We start from the raw sequence: 17,234 nt of genomic DNA on the forward strand, positions 1-17,234 counted from the left end.
TGTAATGAGGGGAAAAAAGTTTTTGAGGCCCACTATTCTACACCCTTCCATTGCTGCTCATCTTATATAATCCAATGAGCAGGTTCTTCCTACATAACATTATTAGAGGGTCTCTGTGTGTTTTTAATTTAAAGAAGTAATTCTAGTGCTCAAAAGTGTGCTTGTTCCCAATGGAAGAAAGATGATACCGCATTCAATAATTGGAATGACTAAAAAGAAAATTACGAATTTACTCCTTTCCTACACAGTTTAAAATATCCCTTAAATAACACATGGTTCACCCCAAAAATAATATTTCAAATAAGAACTCTTTATTTGATAAAAAAAAAAAACAATACAATCAGATGTTGACTCACAAATTGGTGTTTGAGGTTGAGATCTTAGTGTGCTGCCCGCAGTCTTTATCTATATTATATATTTATAGACATATGAAATCTCACACAGACAGTATATTACAATACATATATGCAGCTCTATTTCAAATTTAGCATAGTTAAAGAATATACATTAAAATATTGTTTTAAGATAGATACTGGCACTCAACATATTTAGTACATAGCTTCAAAACATATCCCGTACACAATATATTGCCTTCTGTAGGCCTTGCATTTGGAGTTAAATATTTAGCACCAGAACAGTAGGGAACTGTGCAACGTCTGCTGGTCTGTTACGAAATTAGTAGGTCTAAATATCCTTTTGTACATTCAAAAAAAATTATAGTTATCCAGTGAGTTTGTCAGAACTCAGCACATGTTTTGCAAATGGGGTACTTGGGATACTCTGTGATCATGCTCTTAGTTTAGGTACAATCAGGGGCACTGCCAGGGATTTGGGGCCCTGCGGAAAACAAAAACTGTACTATGAAAATTACATTTTCCTTGGGCCCCTGTCAGTCATGGGCGCATAAAATCGTCATCACTTTCCCCACATCCAACCGCCCACCTCTCATGGCGCTGCTGGGTATAGTAAAGTACACAGTTGTGGTCCAATGGGCCACGCATTCCATGACAAGATTATAAAATTTGACAACCATATAGTTTTACTAACTGTTTTGTCAGTCACAAACCCAAAAACAATTCACGTTTTATTGGTTCAACTAAATGTGGACTATTTATGCTTTGCACAGATATAAATTATTAAATTATAAATTGCTTTACATACTTGGAAAAAAGAAAAAGAAAAAAGTAAGTGGAAGCAAATCTTTAGGTATATGAAACATCTGGGATTATTATAGTTACAGTGACAATACTGTGTAGAAAGTATGTATTGTAATTTAAACTGCCTGTGTCACACTGGCTGTATTATTTTTAGATTTTTTTTAGATCAAACCTGACAAATACTGCTGAAAAACAGATGGAATAAAAATGCAATTCAGATAAGGAACAGCGTCCACCACTGCATGTTCTCTAAATTAGCGGTGATTTAAATCCAGAACAACTGGCATGCTGTTTTGTTCGACGTGGTAAGAGAGCACAATTAAAAAAAAAAATTGTGATTGTGGTTCGCTGTGGTAATATTATACATTTAACTGCATGTGGTGGGCAAAATATTAGCCACAACTCCCAATATGATGGAATTCAGTATACCACTGCAAAAAAAGGACCATATAACACAGAATAAACAACATTGTTCAATCAATGAAAACTGAACAGTGTTTTTATAAAGGCTGAATTATGCATCCAATTGATTGTGCTTGTCAATATTTTGTGATTGCATTCCTTTGAGGTCACACACATCATAAAAGTACAGTAGAGGGGGGGGGGATAATGTACTTTTGACTATTCCCTCAGTACTTCAAGTATTCATTCTTCAGTCGACTGAGCCTTGTGCCGTGGCTGCGGACGATGAGCGAGAGCAGCTCATGTTTGTCCCTCAGGCCCAGAGAAATGTCCAGAGTCTCCTTCAGGGTATCCCGTGTGCTCACGATCATGTTGAGGAAGTCGTCGCTTAGCCGATGCTCTTGCTTCAACTCGCCCTCCTGGCTCTGCTTGAACTTCACCTCCAGCTCCAGCAGGGACTTCTCGGAGTTCGTGAACGCGTCACTGATCTGAGTGGTCTCTTTCCGCAGATACTTCCCGTAGCTGTCCTCTCCGTCCAGATCGTACGAGATGCTCCTCCCGAGCCCTTCCAGCACCCGGGCAGAGTCCTCAATTTGCCGCTTGATGATGGTGAAATCGTCCCGGATGACCGAGTCCTGGTCCTCGTCGGGACCACATTTTCGTTCATCGGTCATTCTGAAGAGCAGTTGACATTTCTCCGGGTCGTCGTTCTCCTCATAGTCGCCGTCCGGCACAAAGTAGTGGTGAAAAGTACCGTTCGACATCTCCGGCTGTAGATGTCCGCTATAGTAGGCTCCACACAGACGCATCATCAATATCCCCGCACACAGCAGCAAGTGCGTAAAAGCCATTCTGTTGCTCATTTAAAAAAAAGTCACTCGCACACAATCAAATCACTGTGTCGTTAAACGGTCCGTTATAGACTTACTACAGCCCACGCGGAAGCATTTCGAACGGTTTTGCACGTTCAAAACTGCTCACTTTACTTTCGCATTGCTCGCGTCGACTGTTTCCCCTCGCTCCCCGAACGCCAAAGTGGCATCAAAGTGGTAAAGTGGTCCCACAGTGAAGCCTGGCAGTTTCAACCACGCTGCTTGAATAAAGGCGAGCTTCTGAGTGGAAAAAGTACAACTTCCGACTTTGGCTGGAGCCGCAAACGCAACTTCTGGACGGCTGAAGTGGCGAGTAGGGAATTGAGCACATTTTACTTCTACTCGTCTCGGATTACATGTCGTCACTACAAGGCAGCACTTGGGTTGAAGGGGTCGTCAGTCTGCTGCTACTCAATAAACGGGAGCAGTTGCTGGCTTTCATTATTGGAATGAATTATACACCAGTGGCTGCAATCTCATGATTTTACAGTGGCACGCCACCAAACTAAATTGTCACAAAAAGTAGGGGCATATAATGAATAATGTGTATTCTCTTTGTAAATACCAGGAGTAGTAAATATATAATATAATATAATTAGTGCTGTCAAGTGATTAAATACCTGGAGTAGTAAATATATAAAATAATTAGTGCTGTCAAGTAATTATTTTGTTAAACTAATTAATCACAAAAAATTCCATGATTAATTGCGATTAATCACATTTTTCAACTACTATTTTGTGCGAAGCTTGTAACATATTTGCTTGAATAATATCTTGGAATTGATGCAGAATCACCTAATATCAAGTATATTTAATTCAAAGACTGTTCTTATAGCTTTCTTTGATTCTTGAATACGATCTAAGTAATGACATCTTCACAGGCATTTTTCTTCGAAACATTTCTCAAAACTGCCCACAAGCGCCACACTCCAGCAGTGTTAGTTTGCAAGGCCCAGTGGGAACTAGAACACGGTGTTTTGTTCTGAGACTTGCTAAAGATGTACAGTTAATATGACGCAATATTTGCTAAGTATGCAAATTATTCTTGAAGTAAATCAAACTGAGTTAATTGAGTTACAATATTTAACTGAGTTAAAATATTTTGGATTAATCAATTGAGTTAATGCTTTAATTTTGACAGCCCTAAATATAATATAATATAATATAATATAATATAATATAATATAATATAATATAATATAATATAATATAATATAATATAATATAATATAATATAATATAATATAATATGCATCCAATTTCTCATATTTACCATGGGAGACATGCATGGTTAGATTAATTGAATAGTCTAAATTGTCTGTAAATTGTTGACTGTGAATGGTTGTCTGTATTTGTGTGCCCTGCGATTGGCAGGCAACCAATTGGGACTGTACCTCGCCTACTGCCCCAAGACAGCTGGGATAGGCTCCAGTATGCCCGCAACCCGTAAAGTGGGGATAAGCAGCTTGGATAATGGATGGATAGACATAGCTAGTACCTTGCTCAACATAATACAAGGAACAAACTTAAGTATTATGCAGTGTTTAGAATTGTGAAGAATTAAGTGATGTTTGTGTCATTGTGCTTTTCAGATATGATTTGAATGATAAGACCATTAACAGTAGTATGCAAAACATAGTCGGCACTGATTGGCTATTATAACAAGCAAATGCATGTGATAGAAGTGCATTACAAGCAAAGCAACGGCAAACAAAATGGCATTGACTAGTAATTTAAGATCATCAAAATGTTACTTATGCCTGAGACCTCTGGAGTATATACGCCACATGCATTCACATTCAAACATTCCTGTGACACATGTATATGCAACAACAAATATGCTACGGCTCACTCTCAGTCAAATCTTTAAATTGGGATTCTGCCTTTGCTTTTAACAACCAAGGTGCATCTCAATTTGCGCACAGCTCTTTTTATTTACATCAATATTGAAGGCATACCCAGCAATGCAATATATTTGCACACCATCCCAAACTAAAGCCATCATAAATACAATAAAATGGAATTAGTGTGTATTAGACGGTATTGGCATATACAGGGTTGGCTCATGTTTTGACCAGTGTGGGTCAAATGCAAGTTTTTTTTTCTTCTTCACTCAGTCTCTCTTGTCAACACTTACTATTCGCTAAATCGGCTGCTAGGAGATATAGAAGTTGAAAAGTTAGCACGTGTTGTGAGCACCTGTTATTTTAGTCACCTGCTGGTATTAAATGACAAAACAGGATTAGCTGGAAAGAAATTAGACTCCATGTGACTTTTCAAATGCCTAGAAGCGTTTAAAATATTTGTACAACACACATTAACATGCAGCAGAGAGCTGCAATCTAAATCGTTCTTTTTGTTTTGTGTGTGTGCTCTTTCATACATTGCAGAAATGAAAGTAATAAGGGTGTTGTTATCTTTCTGTATCAGAATTTGAATTTCAAAATGAACAGCCTTTTCAATCTCTATACCGAAGAACAATTTCAGTTTTAAAAGGTGATCACGATTCTGCTCACATGAGCATGTCTTTCCAGTGGAAAATGCAAATGACGCAGACCACCAGCTCTCCCACTGCATGACTGTTTATTTGGAAGGCTTAAGGTTGTGACTCTCATCCAAAAGGCTTTTAAATTGAAGTGACAGCTTGTTAAGTTTTGGTTTATTTTCTTAGATTTAGTGATGGAACTGAAAAATAAATTTAACACAGAAAATCCTCATGTAATCCAGTCTGGGCAAATCAGCATGAGTCAATATTGCGTGCAAGGAAGTCTGTCTTCGTGTCACTCTGGCCCTGATGTTTATGACCGTATTTAAGTTTGCCAAGTTTCTACTCTAACAGTTAGAAAAGGACCCAGTCCTGGACTTACTTCAACTTTAGCAGAACTTGCTGCTGTGAAAATTGAATTTGTAGCCTGGAAAAGTTTTTTTTCCCTTTCATTCTGTCTTTCTCTCCCTTTTTTTTTTTAATGTAATGGTTTCATTTCAGAGTCACAGGGAAGTAAGAAAGCACAGTCGTTTTTGACCCAGGGAAGTTATGCAGTTTGAGATTTAATGAATGTCATTATAATTACATGTAATCATTCTATAATGAACTCCACACACCCACATAGGACTGTGCCATTAAATGAACTGAGGCATTAACTGTAATGACACATATAATTACCATCCAACTCAAGTGAACCCAATTTGTGCCTCCACTTGTAGCCGAAGTGACTTGGTCCGAAACAGAACCAACATTGTTTGTCAAATAAGAAAACTAACCTAGAAAGCAAACAGGCAAGCAGAACCACGCAATGAAAACCACAAGGCAGAGAGGAGCGTCGACATCTTTGTGCGGAAACATAAAATTACAAAGTCCATGCAGCTACAGCTTGACAGCAGCTCCACATCACACGCAGAGTGTTTAATTAGGGGGAGCGAGATGGAGAAGCAGGTGTGACAGCAGCTGATGATTAGGCGCATGCTTAATTACAAGAAGTGACGGGGGATGGCTGCTTACCAGGTAATAACATGGTGAACTGACCCGGCAGGTTAGAAGTGGCAGACGTGCATCATGGTAAAAAAGCGTGTTGAATGGGGCCACACTTGAGTCGGTCTGCAAGGATGGTTCAACCACCCAATACGCCAGTCACACTCCAATTTAGGCGTTGCTGTGATTATATGTGTGAGTATATTTTAGGTCAGTGTATTATTGAGTGGGGGGTTGGAAGAAACACTCTCACTCGCCTACTATAGCAAAACTATCCATTTTCCGGAGTGCTTCCTCTTATTCAGGTTGCGGGGGGGCAAGTGCTCTCGACGATTTGCAAATCATTGTTTTATATAACCTCCAAACTTCATTGGAAATGGGTTTTGTACCATTGATGGTCATTTGGATATAGTAAAAGATAACTGTTATTTTGAAAACGTTATTTTGCAAACAGTGTGGTTGGGATGGATTTCATTGCGAAACAAATTCACACTCAGACTTGTGCTGAATATGATAAGAAAGCTCTCTTAAACTACAAAGAAAAAACTACAACACTTACCCGATCTTTGAACGACCTCAATAAAAATATTCTTGGTTGCACATCTGGAAACATTATTAACTTTGGGTTCTTATGTCACAGTCTACGGTAATTCAAGGTCCAGACATCACACTTGAAACCAACTACTCCTAACAGTCTGCTACATTACCTCAGTGACCGAGCAAAACTTGTGATGACAGGACGGTGTCAGTAGCACTGTTCATTATGTGGACTCTTACAAGTACTGTATGTGTAATAACGCATGAATCATGGAGATCAAGGTTCACCAGCTTTTTGTGACTAAGAACTACTGTACTGAACTAATTTTATACGACGGACTACAAGTTGCATATACACTTGTGAAAATAACAAGCATTTAAGATAAGATAAGATGTCCTTTATTAGTCCCACAATGGGGAAATTTGAGGTGTTACAGCAGCAAAGATATAGATCACACAGAGTCGGCGGCGTAATGTAGCTGTTAATGTATAACATTAGCAGCAGACATTCATAAAAAGCATGCAAATATACACAGTATAAACGTGTATATAAGTGTAAGGAAAGACTCCTAATGCCTGTCCATTATACAGAGGGGGAAACGCTGTCATGATAAAAACTACTGAATGATTGAAAATACTGCAATGATAAAAATATTGCAATGTTAAAAGTACTGTAATGGTAAGAGTACTGAAATGATAGAAAGTACTGCAATGATAAAAGTACTGTAATAGTGAACGTACTGCAATGGTAGAAATACTGCAGTGATAAAAGTACTGTACTAAGAATACTGTAATGGTAAACAAAATACATCATTGGTCAATATTTAAGTACACCATTGGCTGAAAGTACAGTAGTAGTGTATATTGCATCCTAGGATTGCACAATTGCACTAATGCCTGCCCGTTTGTAGGCCTGACCTAATGTTCTTGTTAAAAAGTCTGACAGCAGCCGGCAGGAAGGAGCGGCGAAATCTCTCTTTGGTACAGCGAGGGTGTAACAGTCTATCACTGAAGGAGCTGTGGAGTGTTCTCAGAGTGTCATTGAGTGGGTGGGCTGGGTTGTCCAGCATTGATGACAGTTTTGCCGTCATCCTCCTGCCCCCCACTGAGTCCACAGAGTCCAGGGAGCAGCCCAGGACAGACCTGGCTCTCCTCACTAGTTTGTCCAGTCTCTTTTTGTTCGAGCCTGAGATGCCTCCTGCCCAGGAGACCACTGCATAGAAAATGACTGATGAAACCACAGAGTCATAGAAGTTCCTGAGGAGTGTTCCCTGAACGTCAAAGGACCTCAGCCTCCTGAGTAGGAAGAGTCTGCTCTGACCCTTCCTATAGAGAGCGTCTGTGTTGTTGCTCCAGTCCAGTTTCTTGTTCAGATGAATACTTGTAAGTTGAGACCCTCTCAACGTCTGTTCCCTGGATACTCACTGGTGCAGGTGGAGAGTGCCGACGCTTGCGGAAATCCAGCACCAGCTCTTTGGATTCCCCAGCGTTGATTTGGAGGCGGTTCTGCTGACACCAGTCCACAAAACCCTACGTAGCCCCTCTGTACTCCCAATCGTCACCGTCAGTGATGAGGCCGACAATCGCACAGTCATCAGAGAACTTCTGCAGGTGACAGGTTGTGGAATTGTATTTGTAGTCCGAGGTGTAGAGGGTGAACAGGAAGGGAGCCAGAACAGTTGCCTGCGGCGCTCCCGTGCTGCAGAGGAGCACGTCAGACACACAGTCCTGTGTCCTCACGTACTGTGGCCGGTTTGTGAGGTAGTCGTGGATCCATGTGATGAGGTGGTGGGCCACTCCCGCCTGCTCCAGCTTGTTTCCCAATAAGGTGGGCTGGATGGTGTTGAAGGCACTGGAGAAATCAAAGAACATGATCCTCACCGTGCCCCCCGCCTTCTCCACGTGGGAGAGTGAAGTGTGGAGCAGGTAGATGATGGCATCATCCACACTGATGCCAGGCTGGTATGCGAACTGGAGTGGGTCCATTGAGGAGCTGACCAGGGGGCGCAGATGGACGAGGACCAGTCTCTCCAGGGTCTTCATCAGATGAGACCTCAGCGCTACTGGTCTGAAGTTGTTTAGCTTGTCTGAAGTTGTTGAGTTGTTGTTCAAATTACCATTAATTACACTATAAATTTATATATATATATATATATATATTATTAATCAAATATTGTTCTATTTCTATTAATATCTGCACGTAACTTCGACAACATTCCTTGGAAATCAAAATATCCCATCATTGGTGAGTATTTTTCAAGCCGTTTTTTTTTTGGGGGGGGGGGGGGCGACCTGATTGCCTGTGAGCATCATTTTGGTGACCGCTGATGTACATTTTGACACTTATTCGTGTGTGTTTTGTTCATTGTGACCAAGCTGATATGAAAACTGTTGCTTTCAAGCCATTGACGAAGGTAAATGAATAAACAGAATTTTTTTTTTTGCACTCCAAAATGGCATTTTTCTCATAAGTGCATGGACATAAATACACTGTAAAAAATGATTGAGTGAAACTCACCACCCAGTGTTAATCTTTCATGCTGTCTGAAGCAAGATCTTGCAAGATATGTGTCGAGCGTTATGCATAATTGTGGTTAAAAAGTTTTGTGCAACTTTTAAAACTGCCAAGCAAACTGAACTTGCCCCACCTCGGGGCCCTTCGACTACTTTATAGAGAGAGCGGTGATTCCCAACCAGTGTGACCTGGCACCGAAGTGTGCCCTAAGATTAGAGGGGCTGATTCCAATGGATTCATCAGAAAATAATTCTTTAATTACATATATTTCTTTGTTCATCAATCTATACCAGTGATAAAGTGAATGGTAGAACAGTTAAATGCTCTTCCACTAGATGACAGAAAGTCCCTAAAAATGTGTGTATCCACCTATTTATGCAGCTTTGTGTCCACTTTTTAAACAGGCACATAAATATTTTTTATTTATTATGTTTAACATTTATATAAGAAAAAAATAATTATGGTTAGTAAATTTGTGAGTTTATTGAGACCATTATTTCAGTTTTATTTGGTGCTTTGGCTCATTAAAGTTTGGGAAACTGCAATAGGCCAAAACCGATTCCCAGATGTTTTCCCTTCAAAGGTTGACCAATTTGGTGCCATTATACAGCACATCCTTATCATGCTTTTTTTTGTTCCTTTCCTTTGTTTCATAAACCCAATTTGTGTTCTATCAATACTTATTTTCATTTCTAGTTGTAATGAGAAATGCCTAAAAGTACATAAAATCTTTAACTGTGATCAGATAATTTTGTGACAGCCTGTGCTAGTCATTATTCCGTTCCCCGTTCCTATGTGTCAAGCTTAATGGTCTTGTCTGCATTCTGGCACACCTCAGCTGTTGCTTAACATAGGCAGGCTCATTTCGCCAGACTTGCTGTATAAAGTAAGACATTTTGACAAGCACGCATGGATGCCAGCTTATTGATAAAATAAACCATCTTTGAGAACCAGCCAAGATTATCTTAATTATTATTATTATACTCATTATTATCTTTTGCGAGATGTTTATCTGTCGCTCGTTGACCCGGGAGTGATTTCTTTCGCCGCTTCTTAAATGCCCCACGCCAAGCTATCTTGCGCCGCAGCAGAACGGACTTTATTTGAACTATATGTTAGTCCGCGCACAGCAGAAGCAACAAGCTACGTGATGGCAAATAAACGACTCCGCAAACAAGTAGCGTTCTAAACGAGGCGGCGAGTAAAGAGGCGCTAAGCGTACTAATCGCTAAAATGAATTACTTCGATGTACGCTTGACTTTTAACAGAAGTCTGACTCGGACCGCGTTTGGGCGGAGATCCAGCAGCCATGAACAGAAATGTTATATTGCAACCATTTCATATCTATACATAAAATAATATGACGGCTACGTTAGCAATTTAGCAGAGGCTCTCAGGCTGGAACACGGAAATGGCTGACGTCATCACAACGAAGAGGTTCAATGTAAACGTATTCTAAACATAAAAAAACGTATAGTAAACATATTAAAATAGTTGCTTTAAGTTATTTATATCGAATTTTTGTTTAAAATCCCCCTGGCTCTTTTTGTCTTTTCTATATTATGTACGTATTAATAACTGTTTGGTTTGTTCATGTTAATAAAGTTTAAAAAAAACAAAACAAAAACGTATAGTTGGGCTGTGACGATAATTCGATATCGATATGTATCATGATAGGTGGGTGAGTGATATCAATAGAAAATGGTATTGATAAATTATCGATCCAAAAAAAAAAAAACAACGGAGCAAATTCAACCTATCACTGCCCTATTCGTCACAAACTCGCTCCCATTGAGGAAATCTAACCGGAGGCTTACGCATGCGCCGCTGAGCTAGCATGACTCAAAACAAACAAAACAAAAACGTGTGGCTAAAGTGGACCTACCGGCCTACTTCAGGAAACGCTTGCTTAATGGTGAAGCCGATAACAAGCACCCCCTCCCGGACACGCACGGGACAAAACGGCCCGGAGCTCTAGTACACGAGACCGCCATTGCATGGGAGGCAGGCGTACGTAGCAGTGAAGCCGCTAACGAGCACCCTCCGAGGACACGCACGAGTCGTGCACCCACCGCGGACACGCGCGGGACAAAACGGCCCGTAGCACCAGAATTTTTCCGTCTCAATGGAGGCCGGCGTGCGTTGTACATTTTCAAATAAAACTAATCGGAATTCAGCCCTTTTCCCTGTTTTATTTTCAATAGTTGTTGTAAATTTCTCATTACTGCTCTGTTTATACAGGTATTGGTTTGCTGTTAAATTTGCGTATTTAACAACAGGCATGTTTTCGGGCAGCTAATGGGTGCTTGAATTTATGTTAATTTATGTCGGGCATATTGTTGGACAGCTAAGCGGTCCTAAGAGAAACGTATCGAGTCCGTTAGCCCGGATGCTCGATTGCTACCGTTTTCGTCGTTGTGTATGCGCCAGAATGAAAGTGAGTTATTGAGCTCTGTTGAATTGATTGGAGTGCTATTAAAGCTATGTTGTTCTCTATCCCTGTGTGCGGTCACGCTCTTTGATTCTGTTTGGATGAGGCGCTCCGGTGAACCCCCTCAAATTCACATACAGTCCCAGCTCTCTCAACAATCGTAAAAAAAAAAAAATCTCTCTCTCTCTCTTTCTCTCTCTCTCTCTCTCTCTCTCTATATATATATATATATATATAGTATATATAAAATAATTCAATATACATTGATATCGACCGATATGACATGCATGTCTACTGATATAGTTTTCAGCCATATCGCCCAGCCCTAACGTATAGTAAATATTTATCATCTCATCAATATTTGCACAACAGTACTGAGTTTCGAGATCCTCACAATAGTCGTTTTCAAAATGATGTTTTTTTTTTTTAAATCAATTTATATTTGTTAAGGGATATTTTATTGACAATCTAACATGAATATACAGAGAACATGTACATTAGTACGAAATGTAAAAAAAAATGGTGGTGGTGGGGTGCGCAAATATTTTTCTTCTTGGTAGGGGGGGCGTGACAGGAAATAATTGAGAACCACTGGCCTAATCAAATCATTGTGGGAACAAGGTTGTTGAGTACGTGTCGGATTGAAAAGATCTTAACTTTTGGGACTTGTATAATTTGAATGTGGATGGGAAGTATGACGCATATACACATGGAATAGAGAGAAAAATCAATATACAAAGCAGCAAGGCCAGTCTCAGCAACTGAATTGAAGCCACAGTTTTGATGAAAATGATTACCAGAGATTTTGAAGCGTGAAAGAACGTTGATGGTGGTTTTTTTCTGCACACTGACAGTGCTGACAAGAATCCTGCTCAAGCCAATGAAGGCAATTATTCCAAAGACAGCTTGGAGACCAAAGTGGCACACGTTGCACACTTTCTACATTTCTACGGTAATGACGACCAGCTTTGAGTGGTAAAAGCTGTCCAGAAAACTGATGACGTTTTCGAGCTCAGATCTCATCTGAATGCCATCAAAATGAGATGATTGTGCCATCTACATATTGATAATCCCTCACAATTGCATTTCCCGTGGCATAGAAACTGAGACGAATTGATGGTTTCATAAAGTCACTTAATATTATGCATTTGAGATTAAATACTGTGTTAAACCCATAACGTCTTGTCGTTTTATCGGGTACATCAAATATAATTTGATGGAATAATTTACACAATATGACAATATGAGCTCAGTCTTGGAACAGGGACCCTTTTTCAACGCCATGCAAGGCGCCAACATTTTTAACAAGATTATTAATGCGGTTGATTATGAACTTAATTGTTTTATGACCACTGTGCTAATTGAGGCCGACATATAAAGTAGTATTGGAGTTTATGAGAGGTCACCGTTGTTTTCCTACTTTAAATAAAAAATAACTATTATGATGCAGTCTGGTGTTATGATCAGTGTTTGTGGACTTTTGTATTGCTTTGAAAATAATCTGTTTCCATTCACGTTTGCCTTGTTTCCCTGTGTCTCTTGTTCATGTCTTGTCAACTTGTTTTTGTCTTCACCTGTTCTTCTAGACATTTGATCCTATATGGCTTAGTTGCCTTTTTGTGTTTTTCTTTTTTTTTTCTTCTTCTTTTTTTCAATTAATTCTGCCTTGCCTTACTAGCTCCTTAATTTGCACTCCGGTCCTCCGCATTTACCACCAAGACCACAAAGTTGAACTTTTATGCAACTTGTCACATCTCCACCAAAGTCCTGCCCATGTCTCCGACAGCAAAAAGTACTCTAGTAGCAGAAAGACCCTCCTGGCTGCAGCAACAGATTTTTCTGACACAAGAAGAATTTACAGTGAATAAGTGTATTAGAACGTAATGATGTAATGCAGACAACCGGTGAAGGTCAGTGTGAATGAGTAGGTGGGACAAAGACATTGGAGTGCTTCAGCTAACATGAACATATTAACATCCCCTTTCATACAAACCTGAAGGTGCCATAATTCAGTCTTTTGGGGGCCCATTTACACCCGTTAACTGAAGGGGAAAAAAACAACAGATGTTGACTCGACAATGGTGTATTAGAGCCTGAAAAAAACCCATTGAGAACAGATTTCAAAGTGGGTATATCTAATATAATTTAGTGTTGAGTTGGGGCTTGCGTGACAATGGCGGAACACAGCGAAACTCCAACTTTATTTTCTTTTTCTTTCATAGAAATTCTTTTCGATTTGTTTTGAATGGAGGTTTGTTTTAAAATGTTTACACATTTTTTTTCCTCTTGGTTGTTCCACCCTCAGCTTGTTGGACAACTCTAGAGGCTTTGGATAATCAGCTAAAATGACATCTGCTGAATTACGCTAATTGTCACGCTATTGACAAAAAAGAAGTAAGTAATGCAAAGTTTTCTAGATTAGTTCCCACGTTTAGTGCCATCAGCTAAGTACTCTTCCATTATTATATAATTACTTTGAGACTTTTTATTCTCGAACCAGTGACTCCTCATGCCAAGTTATCCAAGCTGACTATAATAAAAATAATTTTCATAGTTTTGACCTTTCTTCGTAGAGCTATTATAATACTGGCAACTACAGCGCCAGAAATATAAATGACAGAGATGTCTTCCACCGAGACAGAATACCAGCTCACCAAGATCTCCATTTTGTGCAGGATTAACATATTTTAGTTTACAAAAATATGAAAGGCAGGGTTAAAATGCCAATGGGAACGCAAACTAAAACTAATAACTAGAGTTCAAGGGGGAAAAAAAACAAATTTTCAGTGGCTGTAGTTCAAACACTTCTGCACTTAATTTCTCCCTGTCAGTACTTGAAAGTGTCTCTCTGTAACAAACGATCAAAACAGAGACACACAACAGAGATAATTCACTTTTGGCAAGTCCAAAGTCCATAACCATTGCACAAGATCAGCCAAGCCCTGAGACAACTTCTCAGAATTCTTCATCATTGCCAAACCTCCGTAAGTCTAAACAAATGTTCACTTTTTGACACGGAGGCAAAAATGTATCTTTTGTATTTCTCCTCATCCATGCAAGTGTTTGCATCTGTTTTGGATAGATAGAGCTATCCTAATCACAACACAACAGCTTGTGCAACACCTTGTTTTGGTTGTTAAGTGCTTTCCCCAGGGTCAAAAAGAAGTAAACACCAGCAGGGGCTAGTGGTTGGGTCAAAACAACATGGCTTCCTTGTCGGTGCTCTCTTTTTTTTCAGTGGTCCCAAAGGTAAACTTGACTTGACCCCAAATATGATCATAAAACGGTGTTAGATGTTATTTAATTTTCTAATATGGACCTAATTCCTTTTGCAACTTGGGAATTGTCTGCAAAAACACAGCGTGGTCTTTGTTTTTATGGATACATTAGAAAGGGGTATCATCGTAAAAACTAAAAGAAGAGCTCACTTGTGTTACAGAGTAGAGGAAATACAGTAAATACAGTCTTGAACAGATGACTATTGAGTATGATTTTTTAAGAAGGGATGGTTTAATGTTACAGATAGCAGACAGTAGCTGGAATTAGAATTGGGGAACCAAGCTGGTCCCTCCAGAGCTGAGGCAAACAGAAAGCTCAACAGAAGAGGAGGATTGGAGAGAGCAAACAACAGTGGCAATATCTTGAATGTCTGACGGATGTGGAGGAGGACGATTGTGAATTGCCATACATTTCTCCAGAAAAAAGAAAAGAATTGAATTCTGTATGTAAGTGGTGGGTCGAGGTTTTTGGTGATCAGATGATAAAGCGGGCTGATGTAGAGGTGAAAGTATGATGACTTAGTGATAGGTGAGGAGTGAAACTCTTTGTCAAGGATCACAAACTCTTTGCCAAGGATCAGTGGTAATGAAGTAATTATTTATTTTTTATAAGCACCGTCTCTGTGCTGTGGCGAGGACAGAAGCTGCACTGGTAAGGGCTGATAGAGGCTTTTTAAAGTGAGGTCAGAGTATTTTTCCAGAATTTGTTGATGAAAGTGAGTCCGACAGTGTGCAAAAGTTATTTTGCATTCTTTACAACCTCACTATAATTGAGGCTTTTGACTCTACAAAATACGCTGCCTGAAAGGAACGGGAACATTAATCTAATTCCAGATCTTGATTCATAAAATATTCCAGTTGGAAATCTTGATTACATATGTGGTTTGTTGAGTAATATAACTATAATCAACTCAATTTTTGATTCTGATCTGGTCGTCACAAAGAGGTAAAGTGTAATCATCAGTTCATCCAATTTCTTCGAATATTTTAAAGGAATTGATTTGGCTCAACAATGTTCATGGCTCTATACACGTGTCTGCACTCCTGATGAAGTCTGGCCTTGCTCTTGATGAGACAGAGGGTGGACTTGTTGGGCAACAGTTTGCTTCTGAAGGGAGTCTGTGATGTGACGTGGCGGTGATGAATGCAAAGATACACAATGTCCCAGAGGTTTCCTGGATTAGAGTTCAGGGAAAGAGTGGGCGGGAGCCAAAGCATCAGATAAAAACATCTCCTATTTATTACTTATATCTTCACAGAGGACTACATGTTAGAAAATTGGGATTACTAAAATTACTCAGGTGGAAGATGATGAATATATCAGTATGACAGCTAATAAGAATCAGATGATGACACAAAACTATATTTGGCAACTTTCTATTGGACAATAAACTACATTTACTCCAGCCAGTATAATTGGAAGAGTGTCAGGCATGAGATAAGCTGTCGATTAAGTGAGGTTGTGCGTTGCTACGACACAGAGTCTGCAGAGTGTAACTCCTCGACAACACGTATTATCCTCTGCAAAAGGTCACAAAGGTTGGTGTGGAGCTTGAACAGTGACTGGTTTAATTCTGTTTAATGAATTGCATTTACAGCTAATTAAAATATTTCTCACAGTAAAAAAGCAAGTCAGAGAGTGATTTAGAATAATTTATGTACCTTTCGGGACAAGCGAAATGCGCGTTTTATGCCAATCATAGGTTATTTTAATAACCTTTGAATATTGTTGAACAAGAAAAGTTGCTTTATTTTTTTTTTTTTAAATAGCATATGCAATTTAGCAATCACTCACTGAGCTGCGGGATCAGAGCAATCAGATTAGTTTACATTATGAATATGGAATATGTGTCATGCAGATAATCAAAAACCCATTCAAGGAAAGTACAATGGAGTTGTTCAGTAGCTCTGTAAAAAGTCTGCCTCATGCTCGCGTATTTGAGCTCAATTTGTGTGCATGCTTTCCACATGCTGTAAGATATTGTGGTCGTTGGCAACAGAGCTGAACCGGTGCGGTAATCTTTGGATCTTGCTCCTACATGAATGATGGCTGAGACTCCGCGCGTATGCTGACTGCCTGGCAGCAGCAGCAGCAGCAGCAGCAGCATGCTGATTCTTGTGAATGACACCAATAATGCGCTTGACTGGGACATACCTCTGGCGCATGCAGTCGTCTCTTGCAAATATCAAACCGCTTTTTATCCACTCTTAACTAAGCAGCAATTTTTTTTTTCTACCAGTGATTTGTGCTGACTTGATTTGGAACATTGGAACCGCTAATGGAATCCTCCTCAGGTTGTACATAACCCACCCACCTCTTAAAAAAAAAAAGGAAATTCCATGTAAATAGAATTTATACAGTGAACTGACAAGATGGACTGCATTCAATTTTGGAGGTCCCACTTGCATACTATCTTGGCATGTCCACAGAGGTTTCTTGTCAGCCGTCTTTTGGTCGCAAGTCTCCACCTAACTCCAAACTTGCTCATGATAACTGACACAAGATGGCTGAGGTAACTGTAAGGTCATACATCAAATTAGTACCAGTACATGTTGCGTTTTCAGTACGCTAT

At 39.6% G+C, this 17,234-nt stretch overlaps 2 protein-coding genes across 4 annotated transcripts in view; both read right to left on the reverse strand.

Moving 5' to 3' along the window:
- bbox1 (gamma-butyrobetaine hydroxylase 1) overlaps positions 1-17,234 on the reverse strand; it is a 58,500-nt gene that overhangs the window by 28,353 nt on the left and 12,913 nt on the right. The window lies entirely within an intron of this gene.
- fibinb (fin bud initiation factor b) lies at positions 1,482-2,729 on the reverse strand. The gene has a single exon (XM_088296394.1). The coding sequence runs from the start codon at positions 2,420-2,422 to the stop codon at positions 1,787-1,789; it is 636 nt and encodes a 211-aa protein (XP_088152520.1). The 5' UTR covers positions 2,423-2,729; the 3' UTR covers positions 1,482-1,786.

Source organism: Idiotropiscis lumnitzeri, chromosome 5 (assembly GCF_059441095.1).
Source record: "Idiotropiscis lumnitzeri isolate Australia: NSW breed Sydney's pygmy pipehorse chromosome 5, RoL_Ilum_1.0, whole genome shotgun sequence".
In the NCBI taxonomy this organism is placed as follows: Eukaryota; Metazoa; Chordata; class Actinopteri; order Syngnathiformes; family Syngnathidae; genus Idiotropiscis; species Idiotropiscis lumnitzeri.

What these genes read in the sequence shown, in the direction of transcription:
- fibinb (XM_088296394.1), bottom strand. Translation starts at nt 2,422, where the DNA reads ATGAGCAACAGAATGGCTTTTACGCACTTGCTGCTGTGTGCGGGGATA.